At 36.2% G+C, this 22,798-nt stretch overlaps 2 protein-coding genes across 16 annotated transcripts in view; one reads left to right on the top strand and one right to left on the bottom strand.

Annotated features, from left to right (window-relative positions):
* Window positions 1-3,372, top strand: part of CCDC66 (coiled-coil domain containing 66) — a 52,662-nt gene extending 49,290 nt beyond the window's left edge. For 12 of the 13 annotated variants that reach the window (XM_008703639.2, XM_008703637.2, XM_040628667.1 and 9 more), the window contains 4 exons: window positions 275-315; window positions 1,192-1,433; window positions 1,659-1,783; window positions 3,107-3,372. In XM_008703639.2, coding sequence (XP_008701861.1) covers window positions 275-315; window positions 1,192-1,433; window positions 1,659-1,783; window positions 3,107-3,193 — 495 coding nt within the window. In that variant the 3' untranslated portion in view covers window positions 3,194-3,372. Of the gene's footprint in view, window positions 1-274; window positions 316-1,191; window positions 1,434-1,658; window positions 1,784-3,106 lie in introns of those variants that run through there. The other variant, XM_008703642.2, reaches the window with a different exon arrangement.
* The window catches only part of TASOR (transcription activation suppressor), a 50,462-nt gene continuing 29,656 nt past the window's right edge, over window positions 1,993-22,798 (bottom strand). Inside the window, exons 15-24 of one of the 3 annotated variants that reach the window (XM_008703643.2) lie at window positions 19,263-19,669; window positions 17,741-17,879; window positions 16,395-16,454; window positions 12,248-13,182; window positions 9,543-9,665; window positions 8,661-8,820; window positions 7,831-7,939; window positions 6,363-6,541; window positions 6,021-6,185; window positions 1,993-5,136 (exon numbers count right to left, since the gene is read on the bottom strand). In XM_008703643.2, the coding sequence (XP_008701865.2) occupies window positions 4,604-5,136; window positions 6,021-6,185; window positions 6,363-6,541; window positions 7,831-7,939; window positions 8,661-8,820; window positions 9,543-9,665; window positions 12,248-13,182; window positions 16,395-16,454; window positions 17,741-17,879; window positions 19,263-19,669 (2,810 nt within the window). In that variant the 3' untranslated portion in view covers window positions 1,993-4,603. Of the gene's footprint in view, window positions 5,414-6,020; window positions 6,186-6,362; window positions 6,542-7,830; window positions 7,940-8,660; window positions 8,821-9,542; window positions 9,666-12,247; window positions 13,183-16,394; window positions 16,455-17,740; window positions 17,880-19,262; window positions 19,670-22,798 lie in introns of all 3 variants that reach the window. The other 2 variants (XM_040628662.1, XM_040628663.1) reach the window with 2 other exon arrangements.

Below are 22,798 nucleotides of genomic sequence, written 5' to 3'. Positions count from 1 at the left end.
ACCAACACTCAACACTAAACCCTGTATAGATTAATGCTATTCATTGTTCAAACAGCCATTCAAAACTTGTTTGTAGTTCATATAGACAGAGGATAATTTTACAAGGCCAGGAATTACTGCATTGGTTTCATGACTGGAAAAATACAAAATCTATCCCATTATGCAGTATCTGTTACTCAGTTATCACCCTCAGATTATTTCAACAAATTTTCAAAAATATTTGTGGGAACTACGGCAGTACTGTTACTCCTGTCCGCATTTATCTACCCTTTAGGAAGAAGAGCCTCTGAAAAGTAATGCTTTTGGCAAGGAAAGGTACGTTATGGATTGGATTGATTCCATAGCTACTTAGTGCTGTGTGGGACAAAAGAAGTACAAAATATTTTGCTTAGAATATAGGTAAGATCAAAGCATGTATATGAAGTCAGCAACAGAAAAGTATAGGGACTTAGAGGTGAGAAATAGAGGTTTAAGGGAAATATGACTGACATTTTACCTAAAATTTGAAGGACTGGGTCTAAACATCTAGGTAGGAATATAGGTGAGGTATTGTCTGCAAACTTAGCTAAAATAGTTTTGACTTCGGGTGCCTGGCTGGCTCAGTCAGTTAAGTGACTGACTTTTGGTTTCGTGAGGTCGGGGTCATGGGATCGAGCCCCACGTTAGGCTCTGTGCTTAGCGCAGAGTCTGCTTGGGACTGTCTCTCCCAAATAAATCTTTTGACTTTCCAGTTATGTCAACAGTGGAAAAGACCTTCTCCTTGGATTGAGGAGGTTGTGAAGAAATGAGTAGTAGGGATAGTGAGAAATCAGTTAACCAGTAGATTTAGGTAGTTAGAAATTTTATTCTATGCCTTTTATGCATGAACCAGGTGGTTTAGAGTTGTGTCAGAATGTGGCTCTAACAAGTCTGGTTCACATGGTAAGTACATTGTTTCGAAGAAACATTAGGCTTAAATCAACTCAGCCAGTGTTGATCCTCATTTTTCCTCTATACTGTATATATCCATGGCAAGTAAAAAGTCGTCCTGTTCTGTTGCCATTTTAGGAAAGGTATCATAGAACTCACTTCTCTTCCTAGTGTTTCTAAAGGTGTTACATGTAGACTAAATTGAAATGTGATTAAAGAGTAGATATGCTTAATCTAAAATACATAATTTTGCATTAAAAATTGTGTTTTTGAAAAAAACAGGTCTCAGTCACCACCAGTTCCAGTAGTGAAAAACAGAACACAACAAACTCAGACACTAAAAAACAGTAATTATGAAAGAGAGAATCTGATCTTAGAAGGCAGTCAAACAGAAACATCACCTGGGCCTTCTGAACCATCCCATTTTATCCCCTATGTCCGAACCAATGAGATTTATTACCTTGATCCAGATGCACCACTATCTAGGCCTTTAACCCAGGATCTTCAGTACCAAAATCCACATGGTAAGTAAAATAGAAGTATCCTTCCCCCCAACACTAAATTCAGAATCGAAATTAATAATCTTGCCCTTAGCCAGGAGAGGTAGAATTTCTCTTTTGGGGTCCATTACTAAATTTTTTAATTGAATATTACTTTATAAGTTTATTAATGAATCCTTAGACTACTATAGGATAGGGCTATATCACATTAGAGATGGTATTTGACTTACCACTTTCATCTGTCTTCAGACTGTGACCAAGAACAACGGCAGCTATTTGATTCTGATGTCAGGGACCCACTTCTTAATCCTAACTTGGTGAAAAACAGGGATCGACAGCAAGCAATCCTTAAGGGACTATCAGAACTGAGACAGGTAGGAGCTTTTTCACCAAGCGTGAATGTAACTTTTCTGCATATGGCTAATAGAGGGCTGTGTATTGGAAAGGCTAATTTAAAGGCCTATTTGGTTACATGAATTTATGTGACTTTTATCACATCCCAGTTAAAAATAAAATTCACTTTCCTTCAATTTGATTCACATTGCCATCTTAAATATTCCAGTATGAAATCATGAGGCAGTTCTAATATTAAGACAATTTTATTGAATGAAAAAAGCATACATATTTGAAAAGGTAAAACATGATTAATAAGCCCTAAAACCCAAGACAGGAAATACAATTAAATTCTTAGTAATGCAGTTCACGTTTTTTTTTTTTTTTAATTGAATGTGTTGGCAGTGTCCAGAACAGAATATTGATGTCAGTCCCAAAGAATAATAAAATTCGGTGTGAAAGTATACACATAACCTTACCCATCAGACTATATCTCCTCCTCCCAGATCAGTTACTGTCACTTCTCATTAGCTTGCTCAGGCAAAAATAAAATCCGGTAACACATTCAATATTTAAGGCTATAACCTTTATCAGCTGGCCTTTAAATACCAGTCCCTGATCTTAGGAAAAATAAACTGCCACTTTAGGAGTGCCCTCTTCCATGTCCAGTCATTTACATATGCCTCTTACATTTTAAATTGTCAAGTGTTGCTTACCCAGTTTGTTCACATAGAGCTAGAAAATCACAATAACAATTATATAGAAAGTATCCTCCTCTAGTTCTTTAAATGCTAGCTTTGGTTACATATAGATTGCATATGTAACAAGGAGTAAATATTTTAAATTTTCCTTTAAAGTGACAAGGCACTTTTCTTAATAGAGGTAAAAGTTGTGAGGTCAAGAGGCAGGAGTATATACCATGTACATAGTGACCCACCTGTATAGTAGCCACTTCCTATTTCAGCAGGGCCTTGTCTAAGCCACTAAGGTTAGTGCAGTCAAGAAAAACACTGGATGTTATTAAGGGAGACTCCTTCAGTGCGTCTCATTACCATTTTAAGAGCCTTTGGGGGATTTCAGCCCCATAGCTAAAGTCATCCCTACTGGTCTGAATGCTAAAAACTTAATCTTACACATATGTGGTAGCTATACAATATCTAAGTGAGAAAGTCTGATGTAGGTTTTTTGAGTGGTTAAAATTCAACATGACAAAGATAAAGCTGAAGCTATGGCCAAGTAACTGAACTGATTACAGGTTTCCAAAGTAAAGTAAATATAATTCTGAATTAGCAGGGCTGAAATGTACAATAGGAATAATTTGCAAGTCTGCTGCACACCTTACTAACGTATCAATGTGATTTCAGGGCCTTCTCCAGAAGCAAAGGGAGTTGGAAACTAATCTCATGCCTTTAGCTGCAAATCAAGAAGAGAATTTTAATTCTTCGTTTTAAATGTAGAAAATCAAATCCTTCACATTTGTTGCTTCTAAATTATAAAATGTGTTCATTGCATAACTGTATTTTCCAAATAACCTAGATTTATTTTAAAAATGCTTATTTAAAACTTGTACATTAAGTAGTACAATGCTGTGTGTGTATATATATTTTTTACAATAAAACAGACATTTTTGTAAAGCTTAGTAAAAAAACATTTTTCTGCTCTATCACAATCTAGGTATTTAAATACTTTCTACTTACCTTAAGACAGGTTTCTGACCTGTTCACAGACCACGTTCTTCTACACTTATGTAGCTTATTACTGAAATATACCACTCAGGTATTTTGTTCTATAAAAAGATGTAAGAGGTTAGAACTCTTCCAAGTTCTTCTGAGGGGCCAAAGGAAGGTCTGACTTAACACATCCCAACTTTAACTAAAATAGCTCAGTATATCTTTTCTCTAATTCCTGTTTTTAGGACTTTACAAAAACATTTTACAAGTTTGCATTTCTGATGCAGGCAGTTATTAGCAATAGATACGGTTTTAAAATTGATCATCATATACTTTGTGAATTTTAAAAGTTATTTTTAGTAAAACACTTAAGTTTTTACCGCCTCAAAAATATACATTTTTCTAAGACTACCAATTTAAAAATCTTTAGCAAAGTTGTTCCAAATTTGTTCAATGCCTTTAATAAACAGAAGCCTATCTTTTAGAAATATGAAACTGAATTTGGTTAAGTCAAGGACCATACGAAGCACTGAAAATTGTAATGATCCAATACCTCAAATAAAAAGGTTGACCCAAAATTTTAGCAACAGGCAAATTTTTACATGGCTAAGCCTAAAGATAAATACAATGCTGCCTGGTATTAAGTCCTAAGTCTTATATACATAGTTTATCATCTAAATTGAAACTGCATTCATTGTTAGTACTGAGCCAAAATCTTTTAAATATCTATTGACAGCACTGGCTTATACCTGTATAAAAACACTACACAAAAGCTTAAAATAAATACAACAGTTGATTGGTATGTCATTTCAGCAAAAGTAGTTGGTATCATCTGACAGAGGGGGGGAAGAAAAAGAAAAGCCATTGTTTACTATACTTTTGCAAATTATCTAACTTGATATATAAAACGGGCTTCAATTTGAAGCCCAAGTACAGGTAACATATAAATGTAAAACTTAAAAAGTGCCAACATGAGATAATTCAAGTACAATATATGTTAAAAATATATATATTTATTTCAATTTTCAGATGCTTCAACTGTTACAGGTCATCATGATTTAAATAAGAGGAAAAAAACATTGAGGAAGGACAAGAAACCTTTTGTTTAGAGAATGAAATATAAATTGTTAATTCACTTATAAGAAACAGAAAAAGTCCATAACAACCTATTTCAAAAAAAAGTTACTATAATTATTTCTCTTTTGAAAACGGCCTGGAAGAATCACTTTTCCCCCAACTTAATGGAGATGGAGATTTATCTCTATCCAGGCTTTCAGTATAAGCAGATAAAAAGTAATTTTCACTTTCTTGAGTCTGACTTGATGAAAGGGCATATGGTGTCCCCAAAAATGTCTGATGAGTGAGAACATTAAAATGACTAAACTGATGGGACATATTTAATTGACTGTGATAAACCTGAAAGTTGCTATATGAATCTTGTTCAGTTGCATTGCTGTTCTCTCCTTCAGAGCATACTACAGCAACAGAAGCTCGCTCTTCAGAATCAATTTGATAAGTCTTATCTTCTAATAAACTTTTTTGCACGTCAAGAGACGATTGCAACTCAATTTGAATATTCTTATTTTGATCTGTTCCACGTGATCCTTTGGTCTCTTTCGCCAATATTTCTGAATGAAAATTGCTGCATACTTCTATTTGTGAGATTTCATCCCCTGAATCCAGAGACATATCCTCTTCATCCTTTTCATCGTTTTCTAAAAGAGCTACATTTAAAAAACAAAAAGTCCTCCTCTATTGAAATACACAATTTGTTTAAGTTTTAAAATTATACACTACTCACACAATATAATGCGTCAGGGTCTGCAAGTCCACAATCCCTTAAAGCTTGGTCTTCTGCCACAAGTTCACTTAGTCACAACACTCACACTAGGTGTGAATGTCCAGACAATCCGATGCTAAAAGCTTCTGCGAAATGTGTTCACGTTTAATGTTGGGAAATCCCAACTCCCAGCTCCAAAGGGGTTAATGTCAAAACAGCATCTAAAGTTATACGGTAATTCAGTATTTGACAAGACAAATAAAAAATAAAAATTTTGACATCTAGCTTCATTGGATTACGACTAAACTGGTTAGTTCTAGCAAATGTTTGATCATCTCTGCTTTTCATCAAAAACGAAGTATGTACATCTTTCATTTAACATAAAACCTGGAACCAAAGCAGAGGCCATCTCACAAAACACAAAAGCTATGGATATATCCCTGCTACTTTGTACTTAAATTGCTATATACATCTGGGGAGATTCTGTAGCCCAGTGCTAAATTCCCCATAATCCGATGTCCTCCTTTTTAAAAACAGAACCCCTTGCTGACAACAGCACCTGATAAGGTTTACATACCCTCAAAGAGAAAATGCCTACTCTGGTAGTATGCAGCATACTTAACAGTTGTATTGACTACAGCATAATAAATGAGCAGATTTTGTGTATGCTAAGTATAAGAATGGTAAGTGCCTTGAAACACTTCTCCTGAAGCTGTTTACATGGAGGGCGAGTAGTTCAAAGGAGGCATTTTGTTCTATGAAAACAACACAAAACCATTCCTCTTTTTCTGTCTGCCTTAAAGAAAAGTAAAACTACTGAAAAGTTACCTGACTGTGACTCAAGATTCTCATTAGCACCAAGCAGTGGAAGGTTTTCTTCTGTGATTGAGTTGTGATAGCCCACAAGATTTTTAAAGTTTTGCATAAAGTCTTCAGTAGTCGCAACCACTATCCCATTATCTGTATAACTGGAAAGCATCTTGATATTCTTTTCTAAAAAAAAAAAAAAAAAAAAAAAAAAAAGATCAGTATAAAACATGTGAAAACCTACATGGACAATGATGTCTGCCCCCACCCCCATGAAAGTGCTTAACACCCACTACCGGCAACAAAACCCTTCCATCCACATTCCTACATTCATAATAGAAAGCTTAAGACGGCACTCTTTACCTGTTAGAAAGACTATGTGTCGTTGCTGTATGTTCTGAGCCTGAAGTCTGATAAGGCAATCCAATTCTGGAGCATTTCGAGTTTGTGAATCACAATTGTGGTATGACAAAATTTCAACCAGATGTTTCTTCTGATAGACATTCAGAAGTGTCAACAAACTTAGAGCTTTAGCATTCAATCTGTGGAAGTAAGTAGTTCAATATCTGGATCTGCATTTCTAAAATTTAGTATGGATGTTTTTCCTTCAAATTAAAACCGTAATTTCTCAATTGAGGCAACCAATGACAACTGCACTGCTTTAGTTCACTGCCTGACGGACAGGTGCTTCCTAGGAGAGAGAGGGGAGCAGGAATTGTGCAACCCACATTTAAGTCCAGGGGTTTTCTATGGGTGTGAAGCCTGAGAGTCACTATTCAGCTTTAGACTAAAATCTCATTGTACGTACTAAATAACAACACTTCCCCCTTTAGCTTTACTAATTTAGAATGTCAACAAAGGGCACAGGAGGACAAAAAAATACAAATCTTCCCTTCAAAAAAATACATGGCTCGAAGCTATTTCTACACCTCCAAGCACAACGCAACACGTGGTAGAAATTACTATTGTCAGGAAGATGAGGGTACTGACTTTGGGCCTCATTACTATCTGTTCACTGTTATCTGTTACACAAAGGTAAAGGCTTTTCCAATGCCTATTTTCACATAATTTGAAGATAAAACAAGTTTTTAAAAAGTGAATTTCTACAAAAAGTTAAATATTTTTCAATTATTTAAACCTGAATTTCCCTAAATGTTTTCCTTAGAATTAGAAGGTATTAGAAGAAAAATGTTTTGCCATCTAAGTTTCAAAAATGCTATTTGACAAACTGTAAAACAGAATTCTTAACTACAGTCTCTCTCAGATCCTTAAATATATAAATACACTATATGGACTCTAGTAGTAAGACAGAGTATCCAAAATTCATCTTATTATAGAGTTGTTTGTGGAACCTCTCAAGTGGACTAGTAATCCAAGGATCACTAGGCATTTTGGAAATCTTACATAAATTAATGTCCTAATCACAAATCCCCTTACCACGTCAGGATTAATATTTCAGTGTGTGTGAACAGATTAACTGCCTAAGGTAGTCCTCAACTGGGGGAGAGCCTGATCTAGTTACCACTAGATCAGGTAAAAAAAATAGAGTGCTGACTATTCCATTTTGATTACTATTCTAAACCCTCAAGTGGCAAAGATTAAACCAATTTTACCTATATACCGGACTAGAAATTCAGCTTTAGCAAACCTCTACCTAAGTAAGAGTACTATTTCCAAATAGGCTAGAGTAACTACATTGCCCCTTATGACTGGCTAAGAACATCTGTGAAAACTAAGCAACATCCATAATCTATAATCACAGAAAAACAGAAATTTTATGAACACAATGTTGACATCAACAACCATTATATAGTTATTTTTCAAATCTTACCTCCCCAATTCCTTTAGTTTTTTCTGAAATTTACAGTGGACTTTCCATTGCCATTTTCCTTCCGGAGTACTAAGTTCTTCGAGGAATGTCAAAAAATTTTTAAGGTTCTCTGTTAGAGATAATGAAGTTCATTTTAAATTCAATATATAACAGTCACTCAACAAATGAATTATGGAAGAAATGTCTGTTGATACTATATAGAAATATCTACTTTCCTATGTAGTATTTTCTCTTTTTTCCCTCCAAGGGAGACAGACATCATCTATATATACTCTTAGATTTAAGAATATCTACATAACAACAAAAGAACATACTAATAACAACAAAGCAAAGGGATCCAAACGCAAAAAGGTGCAGAGAGACTTGCTTTACATCAGATTTAGAGGAAATTATTTGCAGTGACTAAGAGATAAGGAAAGAAATTTGAGGTAATAAAAAGAAAATGATGGAAATGTACTCATCCATTCGGCCAGAGATAACAATACTTTTTTTTTATTGTTATGTTAGTCACCATACAGTACTTCATTAGTTTTTGATGTAGTGTTCCATGATTCATTATTTGTATTAACACCCAGTGCTCATTGCAATACATGCCCTCCTTAATACCCATCACCGGGCTAACCCATCCCCCCAGCCTCATCCCCTCTGAAACCATCAGTTTGCTTCCTGGAGTCCATAGTCTCTCATGGTTTGTCTCCCCCTCTGATTTCCCCGCCTTGGGCATTAGGAGAAGGAAGAGAAAACAGTACATTTAAAAAGCATGACTCATTAATGAGAAAAAAACCTAGAAAGGAGAAAAGTTTATGCTCCAAATAAAGCATAAATCTTACCAATTGTGATAACTTCTGGATTTAGAATGGATTCATCAGATACAATACAACCTCCAGATACAAATAATTCATTATATGTATGATTTTTAACATCATCCAAACTATCAACACCAGCAAAACTAACGCAAGAGAGCTTCTTTAAAGTCACCAAGCCAGGTACCTATTTAAATCCCAAAAAAAAAACAAAAAACAAAAAAATAAGGACAGATAAGAGCATGAAATGGTAAGACTCAGGTGTGAAGTAACCTACAAGAAAAGTCTAACGAAATACAAAAATATTCCCATGTCCAAAGACATAAACCAACATCTCTATACTGGTACATACCATGAACAGAACGCTCTGAGGAAAAGGCACCTACAACTGACCTGGCAACAGAATGATAAAGGGCAACCTGTCTGGGCCTGTGAGTGCAGTCAGAATTCAGAGGAGGGCAAGAGCCCATGCAGTCAGGAAAGCCTTCAAAGGGCAGCAGGACTTGAGACCGGTTCCTAAGACTGGATGGGGGACCTCCAAATGCAACGGAAAGGGGAAATGGTTTGGCAAAGAGGGGGTACAAACAGGTTTTACCTGGGACATACAAATGAAGATGACAACAATATAAAGAGAATCAACAGACCCACTGACACTCAAAGAGTCAATATTCTTAGTCTTGGTGAGTGACAGGGAGGGTCTGTGCCGTGCCGCAATTTAAAATTTTGCAGAGGTACAAACCTGATCACAAGCTAATTCACAGACGGATTGTTTAGGTCTCAAGCCCTAATCTCCCAACCTTGAAGTTTTATCTCTTTTAGACCTTAAAAGGATATTTTAAAAGCAAAAAGCTTTAGCCTCAAAGACAGTTTTATAACCAAAATAAGAGTGAATTTGACTTAATAGTCTACCTTGTGAATGAAACCTGCAATGTCTTCATTCTGAATAATAATCAATAGTTTATCTAATTTTGATCTTCTTTCCAAAAATTGTTCTGGATGACATTCTGTATTGCCTAATTTGATAAGATATTCCTGTTAAAGAGAAAAACTACATCAACATTAAAAGGCTTTTTTTTTTTTTTTTTTTTGCAAATATCCACTTAACACCAGAAATGCAAGATAAACTGATAGGTAGTCACTTGGTAATGATCACTAGTAAGGATGACTTTACGCTATGGACCTTAGAGGTCATCAGGTCCACTCTTATAGAAGAATCTATAACTCGGAGCTTAAATGGCCACAGTCACAATGTTACAATGCTATGCATTCAAAGCCAAGTAAGTGCCAGTGGTGGGTAACAAAAAAAACCATAAGAACAATGGATTAGCCCAGGTTCTTAACCCAGTTCCATTATTTATTCTGGACAATCCGGAGCCCAATCATTAACCACTCCCTCATCTCATTTTCCTCTTCTTTCAAGGGAAGCCCTTGGTTATTAGCAGCAAGGCTACTGTTATAGTACTCCTTCCCTTACAAAGCACTTTCCTGACTACTGGAGCTCATTTAATTCACAACAATCCCGAAGTCATTCATACAGAGCTTCACTGTGTACCATGACATTCACATACTATTTAGCCATGTCTGTCAAGTTTACACCTTCAAATAAAATAGACCCTCCCATCTAATACCTCTCTCCATGTTGGTGACATGGTCCTACCTTTCAAAGGACACATGGTAGTAGTACAGGCAGTTTCCTTTGTTCTTTGCTTGCTGGTGGAATCCTGAAGTAAACTTCAGGCTCCTAGAGGTCACATTCCTCATTTCACAGATACAGGAGCAGATTAATTTTCTCAAGGTTGGCAAGGCTGGTTAGACAGCCATTAAATCTAAACCCAGCCTGCCTCACAACCAGTCTGCTGCTCTATCAAGAACGGTCTACAAGCATCACCCCAAAGAGGATGTTTCTGTGTATCCCTGAACTAAAGCAGTATCTTCTACATTATTAGATTTTGCTCTAACCTCTAAATCTTCTGGGCAGATCTCAGAACAGCTTCCAGACAGGTAACGAGAAGATAAATTACAGGCTGGCTTGTAATTTTTGGTCTTTTTACATTAAGAAGCTTTAACTGCAAATTCATTTTAAATTAGAGCACTGAACTCCTATTATAATAAATCCATTTGACTCCGGAAATATTCAGGAAGCTTAAAATATTATTAATAGTATTTTTACTCTATTTTAACATTTTTGCTGGATATTTTCCAATGGATATTAATTAAAGGAATTAAAGTTCTGATCTATCCAATTTGTAAAACACACAGGATCCTTCTCTTCTACATAAGTAACAAAAATAGAATTTATTCTATGCTAGAATGAATTAAATGCACCATTCATAAGTCAATCATTTTCTGTAAGTGTGATACAAATAGTTTACAAAATGTGGTGGGGAAGGTAGGATAATGCTGAGCACACTGGCAAACCGTATCCACTCTATTCTCTCATCTAGAAACCCTGACACACAGCTATCGCCCCCACAGGTACTATGCTTGAACATGCTGCTGGGAGTGGAAAAAGTTAAGAAGCTCTACATTCAATGATACAGGGCAAAAATGCAACCAAGAAACTCCTAGTAAGTCTGGTTTCATCTTCCCAAGAAATCACAGGGAATTAGTAGAGAAGGCATACTGATCACTCTTCCTCCTCCTCCATTTCCATGTTCTTCATGTTCTCATGGGTACGCTACATGAAACATGCTGACATCAAAGAGACCCCAAACTGACAAAGGCTCAGAATATATCAGCAGTACAGTTTCTGGGCCACTGTCGGCTCTAAGGCACTTATTTATAGTACCTTCCGCTTCCTCTAACAAAAAAGGCAGAAACTCATCATGGTAAGTTAATTCCATAAATGGGAGCAGGCATTTATTTTAAAACCTATGCCATTCCCTTAAGGGATTAAAATTTGGAGTTTAGTAAATACTAACTGTTAATATTAAAACACTGATACAACTGTTCCTGTGTGTCATAATTTACCTATTGTTAAAATTTTATGTATCTATGTCTGTATCTACACACACACACAAATACATGCATGTATTTTTAAAAATCAAATACTTGAAACACTAGTCTTACTCTGTAGCTTCAGTAGAAAAAAATGTACCTTGCAGTGAGGAATCTTTCATGATTGGGGAGTCTTTCAGATCACCATGTTTTTTTTGATCAAAAAGGCTGTAGGGAACCTTGACATGACCAGGGTATCAAGAAATGCCAAAAGATTATATATATCATCATTAGGTCATCCCTGGACAGTTTTTTCTATTTGATTGATAAAAACCCCATAAGTAAAACACCGACAGCTTCTTCTACCTCTCTGTATCTTTCCCATTAAAAATCCAAGTAAGAAACATTTAAAATCTTTGAATCAACAGTTTAACAGTATTTGCAGTATACATACAAATGGTCTCTAAAAATCACTGGATAAAACAAGATTCTAAATTCTAAGAAACTTAGATCAGAGGTTCTACGTTTACTTGAACTTACTAGTCTTATTCTATTCTGTATTAAATTATGAAAATATATGGTCAACATTTAAAAACAAAAAAACCCTCCATTTTATAGAGATCAGACCCAACAAGGCAAGTTTATATAGCATTACTATTACCTTCTCATTTAGTTACCTTTATTTCTTTACAGAGCACACTCTCTTCTTCTTCATGAATATAAAATTTCACAGTATTTTTCTGGACATCTTTCATGATTTTAACCAAACTGTTAAATACTTCAGGTTCTAACTGGCTTATAAAATTTGAAAGAGCTGGTTGGGCAGAAATGTTTACATCACTGGGCGACTTTGTTGTTTCTTTTTCTACCGGTTCCCGGGCAATATCACCAGGTACAGTATGATCAGAAGTCACCATCAGCTCTGTGGCATGGTGTGGCTGGTTCACTTCTACTTCGGTTAAACCCAAAGCTGAAGAGGAATGCTGCTCATTGGAGTTGGTGTCTTTCAAAATATCACTACAAAGTGGCTCAAGGAGCTGTTTACTGTTGAAGTCACTTGAGGAAACTGGTAGGACAGGCTTTCCCAGAGGATTCAATGCTATCTTACTACCAGAATCCTTAGGACTGACTGGTGGCAAATTCCCACCCTTGGCCGACGCTTTGATAATAATAGTATTTAGTTTCTCATGCAAGCCATCTACAAACTCCTGTACACCAGCTTTGGAAGTCTTAGAATATATGAACTCAGAAAGCCGTTTCATCTTCTCTTGTGTTGAAAAAATAGGTGTGGAAATTCTACTGACATATGAAACATTCTTTTGCTTCAAAATCTCTTCTATTTTCCTAGAAAAGAGATTGTACTCCCCTAACACTGTCCTCTCTGTGGTTTCACACATTGTGGGTGGCTCTGCTGCCGGCACACACTGCTCCTCCACTGTCACCACCTGACCTGTCAACACGTCATCCTCAGTGGTGCCCTTTAGTGTGTCTGTAAATGGAGAGGATGGAAACTGGTAATCAGAACTTCTCTGTCTACTTATTACCCGGGGGTCGTTAGGAAAGGCCTCCTGTGGTGGCAGACACACCAGTTGTTCTTCTGGTGATTTCATACCTATATAGGAAGAGTTCATTATTATAAGAGCAATCCAAAAAAATAACATCTGAAAACACAAACTCATAAATAGGAATGTCAGATCAAAGTGTATATTTAAAACTAATTACACACTGGAAGGTAGAATAAAAATCTCAAATAATGGTATTAACCCCATTTTCTTTGTGCCCTACTTATGGCTGGTCTTTGGATTTCAGTAGCTAGACTAACGAGTTTGGATGTTATTTTCTTTGATTCCTTTTGAAGTGTTCAAACATGTGCTAATTTGGCATCAATACAAATTAAGTGTTTGCTTATTTCTGCTTCCCAGATAGATCAGAGGGAAGAGACCATATTTCATATCTGCATTAACAGTAACACTCTTGAGATGAAGACGTCACTCAGCTACCTGATGTTAATGGAACCAAAACTCTTGACTTTTGACAGCTAGCTCGATCCATAGACTGTACTTTTTTCCCAGAAATTCTAAATTCAAACACAATGTTTTTAAAACTATATTTCAAAACAGATACCCTAGTCCCTTTTTAAAAAGATAAGGGGAAAATATGTTTACAGCAATTATAGTAATATTTTAGGGAAAGAAAAAATTTGTGATCTTTGCCTAGATGATATTACACAATTTTATTATTTATTTTTAAAGATTTTATTTATTTGACAGAACGAGATAGCGAGAGAGAACAGAAGCAAGGAGAGTGGGAGAGGGAGAAGCAGGCACCCTGCCGAGCAGGGAGCCCGATGTGGAGCTCAATCCCAGGACCCTGGTATCATGACCTGAGCCAAAGGCAGACACTTAACGGCTGAGCCACCCAGGTGCCCACGATTTTATTTTTTAACTAATTTTTCTTATACCTTAGCCAATATTTCCTAACAAATTGCTGTTGTAGTCTATGAAATGGTACCTCTATATTAGGAGGTTGCAGGTACAAGTATAGTTTTCAAAACTATTGTACTTTAAAGATATAGTGAACTCCCTATTCCACTTTGCACCCAGGTGTGGCAACATACCCTCTCCACACAAATTTAGTTTTGGTTTTCCTCACACTCACTTTTCTAAAGCTCTTAACAGCCTCAGCAGCAGTCAGCTTGTGACATTTCCCCACCAACCTTGGTAGTTACCATGAACCACTCTACCCATTAACTACTGCAAAGGCACCTGCTGGCAAGTAAGACCACAACAGGTCTGTAGGTAGAAGAAGACGGGGGGGGGGATGTACCAAGGTAAGAATTAAAACTGTATGAAACTGATAAAAAAAAACCAGAAATTCAAGTTCTGTAAAATAACTCGAATACAAGAACATCCTTAAATCTGCAACACGGGGTTTAGTGCACACATAAAATGTCTGGAAGGATACATAAGAAATTTGTAACAGAGGTTGATTCACGCAATGAAACTAAGCGTCTGGGATAGGGCTGCAAGACTTTTTGAAGTATTTTACTTTTTGAAATATTTTTGTACTTCTTGAGTTATTTACCATATATCAAATGTGTGATTTATTTAAATAAAAATATTTTAAATTGTACCTTGCAAAACCAACGGGTGGGGACTACCACCTATAATTTTTAAAATTCTAATTATGTATTATTTCAAATGAAATACCTGCTCCCAAAACGTACAGCTGAAGTTCAGACCAAAAGCTTACACCTGAAGGGCTATGGATAAAGGGAATTTTTTAAAAAGCTGAATAAAGCTTAAATCCATGTAGGGAATTTTCCGTATTAAAGAAAGTTTAAACAAATCCCTTTTAAAAATGCAAATTACCATCACCTAATTCCATCTTGCACAAATTTCCTCTATAAGATTCTAATCACTAAAACTGACTTTATTTTTAAAAATGTCTTCATCGGTAAATGATTTAAACAAAACACACATCAATGTCAATAACGCGTATTTTCTACTGGTTGTCATTCAAGCACTGCAGTACTTTGAAAGGGGAATAGTGAGTTCTCTAAAGGCAGCATCATTCATGTATTTACATTTTCAATCACAGAATATAAGAGAGGACTGCAGGTGCCAATGGCACATGTTGAAGCATAAACAAGATACCGGGCTGCTTCTAATGAGAAAGAATTACACAGATACAAAATAGGTGAATCCCAGACGTAATGCTGAATGAAAGAGCCAAAAACAAAACATGTGTAAATTCCATTCCATTTACCTTAAATTTAAAACTAATTAGGTAAAACTAATCTATGGTAAAAGAAATTAGATTAGTGGTTACTGTTGGGTCAGGGAGAGTACTAACAGGAAGGATACAGAAGAAAAACTGGGGGTGCTGGAAATGTTCTACATCTTGATTTGGGTAGTGGTAACATAAGTCTATACACATGTAAAAATCCACTGAGCTGTGTAATAAAGATTTATGCACTTTCCTGTATGTCATATGTCTGATGTTCCTGTTTTGCTTTTTTGGGTCATTTTTCCTAGGAGGAGACAAAAGATTTTCTTAAAGAAAAACCATTCAGTCTTTTTTTAATTCTGCAGAAAGGAAAACCACAAAGATATACTAAAATTAAGCCGCTTAGCTTTCCTTCCAAATTAAGAAAAAAAAAACACTACCACTTAAGATTTCTGAAAGAGTAAGATAAAATGAAATGGAAACAAACAAAAAGGCCCACCACCAAACTCAAAGCAAGAAAACAATGCCTATGACCATCTGCAGAGATGCTGAATGGACTAAACTCAGACAAAAGAAAAGGTCTTCTAAGAACCAACAGCAACTAGCTCATCAGCAACATTTGTTAACCGTTTCTGGAATCCCAAAGTTTCCTAATCTCTTATTCACACTACCTTATTCAAATAACCAGAAGAATTGGGTCAAAAAATTCAAGAGTAGGAATAATGAACCTGAAAGATAACTGGCCTCAATCCCTGTATTTTTTTAAACTTAAAAGAAACTTGAAGACTGTTTCTCATAGGATATTCTACAGAAATGAATTAAGAAAAATATTCCAATCTTCCCAAGTCATCACATCAGATAGAATCACTATAGTGAAGAAAACTTAATCTCTATGAACAGTGACTTCTTTAGACATATTCTTTGAATAAGAATATTTGATACAAATCAAATAATGATTTTAAATGCAAATATGATATTGTCCAAATTTTCTGTAATAGAACTCAAAATGATGCCCTATTGATAGAGAACCAGAAATGCAAGTAGCAGTTCTGAAGAAGGGAACATCGGGAGGAAAAGCAAAGGGAGCCTTCTCACCTGGTGTTTGTTTCTCACCATGTTTCCCCAGCTGGTCTTCTGGGCTTCTTGCATTCCCCCCTGAGGGAAAGCATCCATTAGATTTGTAGACTCTCTTCAGATATTGGTGATACCTATTAATAAGCACCTTTCAGACAACCCCAAATGCTAACAAATCCAAGTACTACTCCATCTTTTGCCTAAAATAATCCAGAAGGGTCATTCAGAAATAGGAAGTTGCTTCCCTTTGATGATGGAATATCAACACCTAGATGCTGTGCCTTCAAATGGCTCTGGATATCAACTATGAAGCTACCTAAATGAGGAATAGTTTGGATAATCATTTGTATTGACTACTTTCTTACTGTTTCTCCCATTCAAGCCAACATCTCCAGCTCCTACGTACCATTTACTTCTCTACCATCACTTCTAGGCCTTTTGCTCCCTCTGGTGAAGTACTAAGTAGAGAATGGTGCTGAAGCCCAATGGAAAATCATCAAGTTTTAGAGATTCTTCTCAGAGTCCTTGGAGGTTCTCAGTAGCTTCTAGGTCACAAGCCAGTCTAACTTTTTAGCAAAAAGGTGTTTTTTTTTTTTTTTTTCTTTTTAAAGGTCTAGGAATGGAAAAGATGTGCCCTGGGAATATTTCCAAAAATGCTTAGCTAACAAAGATGAGTAAGAACTTGGAATATTAAGAGTATGTCTATATGTGTGTGTGTGTGTGTGTGTGTGTGTGTGTGTATGTGTTTGCAAGAGGAATCAGAATACTGCACAATAATCTTTCAACATTTATTAACCTAGTCTTGCCCCATGGTCCAATAAGCTTTCTAGGGATTTCTGCATTTGATCATTTCAGGCCATTCTCTATGATGATCTGATTTCTCTAAGATAATTCAATATTAAGAAATGAAGTTTTTTTTTTTTTTTCAAATAGATGAACCTCAACATGACCACTTCTTAGATGATAGCTTCTGATGGTGAAGTTTACTCTAATAATTTGAGAAGACAGCATTTAATCTGTTGTCCCAAAGACCATCATTTCATCTCTGTCACTACCTCACCTTATTAGAAACTCAATTTCTGCCAACAATTTTCATTTGGAAATCTGCATGCTAAACTCGATTGGGAAAGTATGTTTTAAATCCCCCTTTACAGGCTGTTGTGCAGATACTTGCTGATGCCCACCAAACCCAGCAACAGTCAATGACGAACATTACATCGCTCAAAACAAGATACGAAGATGTCAGAGCCAAGTAAGATGAACCACCTAGTGACCCAAAAAAGGAATCTAGAAAAGATGAAACCCTTCAGGAAACTGCTCTTTAAGTAAAATCAAGCAAACCGAAGTCCCAGTATACTTGTTCTTACCTGTAATTGGAATCAGTTTCCAATGTATTTCAGTCTCTTCGACATTTGACTTAGATTGTCTGCGGAATCCATGTTCAATGGGAACAGTGGGACACAAACTGCAATCTTCAAAATTATTCATGCTAATTAAATTTGGATCCTAAAAATTAGAGTACATATTCAATAGCTTTCTTTTCAATTAATTTTTATGTCCAGAATAAACAAGTAGGCTCCACATCCAATGTGGGGCTTGAACTCACAACCCTGAGACCAAGAGTCGCATGTTCCACTATGTTTTGACAGCAAATCCACAACCTTCAATCTACACGTTACAAATGAATAAAATCAGCATGGTTTTAAATTAAAACATAATTTTTTCCCTCAAAACATAATTTGATATTCATTTAGAGCGGCAGTTGGTAAACTTTTTCGGTAAAGCACCAAATATTTTTGGCTTTGTGAGCCAGATAATCAGGTCTGCTGCTGTAGTGCAAAAGCAGCCAGAGGAAATACCTAAACAAATGGCTGTGTTCCAATGTGTTCCACTAAAACCTTAGTTACAAAAATAGGCAGTGGGCAGGGGCACCCAGGTGGCTCAGTCAGTTAGGAATCCGGCTCTTGACTTTGGCTCAGATAATAATCTTGGCGTTGAGAGATTGAGCCCCATGTTGGGCTGCCTAAGATTTTCCCTCTCCCTCTCATGCATGCACGGGCTCTCGCTCGCTCTCTCAAAAAAATAAAAAGGCAGTGGGCAGAGTTTGGCCCATGCTCCCATCGACTCAATTTAGACTATTAGATGTCAGGAAATGATAATAATATAAGTTACATAAGTTACATTCCCCAAGTGGGTCTCCTGCATCATCCTCCCCCTAAAATAAATATCCTAAAAACTACATGAAGAAAGCCTGGGGACATGCATATGACTTTTATTCAAAGGCAGGGAAGAGTTTTAAAGGAGGGAAAAGTAAATTAGAAATAAACCCTTAGGAAAATGGCGCCATCCTGTTATTGTTATTCTCCAGAGATGCAGCCACTTTTTGGGGCAGACGAGGTTACTTCTCAGCTAGAGACCAGTACTCTCTAAGGCTGTTTCATAAACAAACTGGATGTCCTGTCAAGCAATGCTGAGAGTCATTTCAGAGGTAATCCTTAAAAGACACTCACTTTCCATTCCTATTTGCATGAAAAATACGAGTACCTAATCTTGTTTCTAACACTGATGCAATGGCTTTGGTCACCTTATCTGCCTCACTTTTGGGTTCTAGTACTGCAGCAGAAAGTCAATCTTTTGAGGATTCAGGTTTATTAACTACATATAAACTGATATACATAATCCTATAAGCAGGAAAGAAAACAACTACTTCTGCATTTATCCCTTTGTAACAAGGAATAACTTAGAAATACTACCCTGGACAGATACTTTCACTGCAATGTGTATTTTGTTTCTTTTTAAAAGGGAAAAAAATCCCACTGAAACACACCTATATCCTCTTTCAGACACACATTCACAAAAGCAACAAAGATAATCAAGACATATGCTTACTTCTTTCAAATGGAGTTTATGGTCAGCGCCTGCTTCACTGGTAGAAACGGCAACAGGATACTTCAACAGTGATGTATCAACTTCTAGCAATGGGCTCTGAGTGCCCTTAAAATGCACATTTTCAATTTTTGCACAAGTAGGTTGCTCATATTCTTTCTTATCTGGGGGAGAGTTCAACTCATACTCATGCTTTTGCCTCAGCTCTTCATAGGTATCATCAGTGTTCAATCCTAAAGCTTTGTTGACTGTGTCTGTCAAGGATGCATCAGAATGACGTGCATTTGCTAGTGTTTCTGATAACCAATTAAATAGTCGATGGATATCAGCAACACCGGAGTTAGAGGTATCCTGCTGCTGCTGTCTCAAATCAGCATCATGCCCAAGAGAGCCAACAGGCTGCAGAGACTCTGAAGGGAAAGAGAGAGAAAAACCATCTCTTAACAAAGTTAAGTTTGGAATGTTTGCATAAAAACTTAAAAATCAAATATACCTAAAAATTAATTATCATAAGATATTTCTGGGCAGGAATCCAAGCAGACCACTGGCTTAGACTGTAGAAGTACATCCATTCCTTTCTTTACAAATACAACTGGTTCGAAAATTTTGCACATAGCTGGCACCTGGGTGGATCAGTTGGTTAAGCGTCTGCCTTTTTCGCCTCAGGTCATGATCCCAGGGTCCTGGGATTGAGCACCGCACTGGGCTCCCTGCTCAGCGGGGAGCCTGCTTCTCCCTCTCCCTTTGCTGCTCCCTCTGCTTATGCGCTTTTTTCTTTCAAATAAATAAAATCTTTAAAAAATAACTAAAAAATAAAAAATAAAATTTTGCACATAGCTAAAAATTTCCCATAAGTGAAAGTTTATCTTCTTCATAATTTGAAAATTGTATTAATGGAGAAATGTGCTCAGACATCATGTTGGTAGTATGGATAATATATATTAATACCTGTACTATAGTTACCTTAAACTCTACTACCAAAATCCCAATCAGTTTAATCCCAGTTTTATCTGACTTAAAAACAGGTAAAATATCTGTACTTGATATTTTGCAAAATGTTAGGAGAATATGCAGGTTACATTTAAATCTACCCAAAAAACCATGGATTAATTTGATTTCTATCTCTTCTACACCTATTAGATTTTATCTTTAAGATAACGACTGATATTCTTATAATCTAAAACCTCATCTTGAATGACTAGATTACTTAATTTCATAACAAGGCTAAGATACGAGACACAAAAGCATCCTGAAGCAATCTATACCAAACTTGCACGAAGAACAAAAAGCACTATGAGAGAAAACATGTTAAGACATGGTTACAAGCAGGTATAAATCTGGGTAATCTGCGCAACCATTATATTTAAAACCTGCAAAGGGAATAGACATTCAGAAGTCATGCACTTTCTAATGCTGAAGGAGGGTAAAGCCTGGATAGATGTCAGGTTTTCCAATTTAAGCAGGGTATAATGTACCACAGAGGGGAAAAAAAATTTAGTAACAACAAAGTACATCCTGTATGATTCTCCCTATATGAATTATAAAATCACAGAAGTGGAAACACTAATACATAGAGACAGAAAGCAGACCAGTGGTGGGGTGGGGTGAGATTACAAAGCAGTATAAGGTAACATCTGGGGTAATGAAAATGTTCTGTATATTGGAGTGGTGAAAGCGTAACTCTCAAAATTCGTCTTTAAATTGTGCCCTTAAAATGGGTACATTTTATATAAATCATACCTCAAAAAGGTTAATGTTAAAGGGAGTAGGGAAGATAGGTGGTTATCTCTTATAAAATGAGTGAATTCACCACCACATCAAGATGAGGGTATTTTAGAAGTTAGAATCCAATCTTTAAATCTCTATTTTAAGAAGTGTACAAGATGACTAAAAAGAAACACAAATGCAAGTCTGAGTGTCACTAGTTCCAGTTTAATCTATCTCCCCCTTCTCCCTGCCCTACTTCTACTCTGGCCTACTAGCATGGCTTTCCCACCATTGTAATTATTGATAAAGTCTGACTGTCACCCACAACTATTTTTTCACATATATAAATTAGTCAGTTATCAGCTAAAACAGTACTGAAATTTAAGTATCTTGACCAGTGCCAGTGCTAGTAAATACACCCAAGTTTAGGAACAATGTTTTAGAGTCAGTCACAACTAAGTTATGAGTTAAACATGGATTAATGAACTACGTAACTTTAGGTAAAATTATTCAACTTCTACAGATTTTCTCATCTGTAAATTAAGGATGATAATGTCTACCACTCAAGAAATAAATGAGTCCCTATATGTAAAACCACCTGGCACATGGTAAGCACTTAATTCTCAAGACACCAGGTCAACAGTGTAAGACAGTGCAGATCAGTAAATGTCAATAGGTTCGGCATGGCATAAGCTAAAGGAAATAAAAACCATCAAGAAGCAGAATAGCCAAAAATCTAGGGAGGGATCTGAACTGCAAAGATACGAGGCTTGAGAGAAATGAAAGATGCTTCAGAAAGAAAGAGGAGTGTAAAGGGCTGACTATGACATATTTGAGGAGAGAGATGAACCCTAATCAAGGAATATGTAAAAAAAAAAGAGCGGGAAACATGGTTACCCAGGTGGGACATAGCCAATCTATAAAAAACCTTTGAAATGCAAAGCTGAGACTGGAAGACTGAAATGGGTGACAGATGCCAGGAAAGTCACCCAAGAGGTAAGAACAAGATAAAAATGATGGAAAGAAAAAGAGAACACAGGCCAAGTAAAGAAAAAACACTTGAAAGTTACTAAGATGACAGCACTGTCAAAAAGAACTTTCTGCAATGATGGAAATGTTCTCTATCTGTACTATTTCAATACAGTGGTATGGCTTATGAAATGTTCCAAGTATAATACATGAATTTTATTTCATTTTAATTTAAACTTATATAACAACACGTGGCCAGTGGCTACCATATGTGCAGAAAGAGGAAGTAAAGGAGAACAGGTAAGTGAAAAGTAACTGAGGATACAAGTACTGATTGCCCAAAGAACAGCATAAACGCTGATTTAACCAGGTCAGTTCTGAGAAACACTGAATTTGAACCAATACAAGTAAAAACATCTTGGTAAGAAACAGGAATGGAATACTGATATCTGCCATAAACAACAAGAAGAGCAGCAGCACAAAATTCAAAGGTCCATGAACTCAAAGAAGGCATTTCATGCTTATTTTAGCAGTGTGAAGATATTAAAAATCAAGATGAAAAAAGGTTTTAGAGTACTTGCAATATTGAAACACACACTTAAAAGAAGGGTCTCCCATTTCTGTCTTTTACTGTCAACTAAAACAAAATAAAGAAAAATAGATAAAAGAAAAAGCCAAACATATTACTAGGCTCCTGGGGTGGGAAAAAAATGTGTATTCATCTAAGAAATCAAATTTTAAAGCTCAGAAGGTTCCTGTCACTAAGCAACATGCTAAAAGAACCCAATATTCAATGCACTTTCCCAATTATAAAATTAATGGGATATAAAAGGACAAGAACTCCAATTAATAGGACAATAGCC

The sequence above is a fragment of the Ursus maritimus genome, unplaced genomic scaffold (genome assembly GCF_017311325.1).
Source record: "Ursus maritimus isolate PB19 unplaced genomic scaffold, ASM1731132v1 scaffold_14, whole genome shotgun sequence".
NCBI lineage: Eukaryota > Metazoa > Chordata > Mammalia > Carnivora > Ursidae > Ursus > Ursus maritimus.
This window is presented reverse-complemented; position numbering and strand designations above follow the sequence as displayed.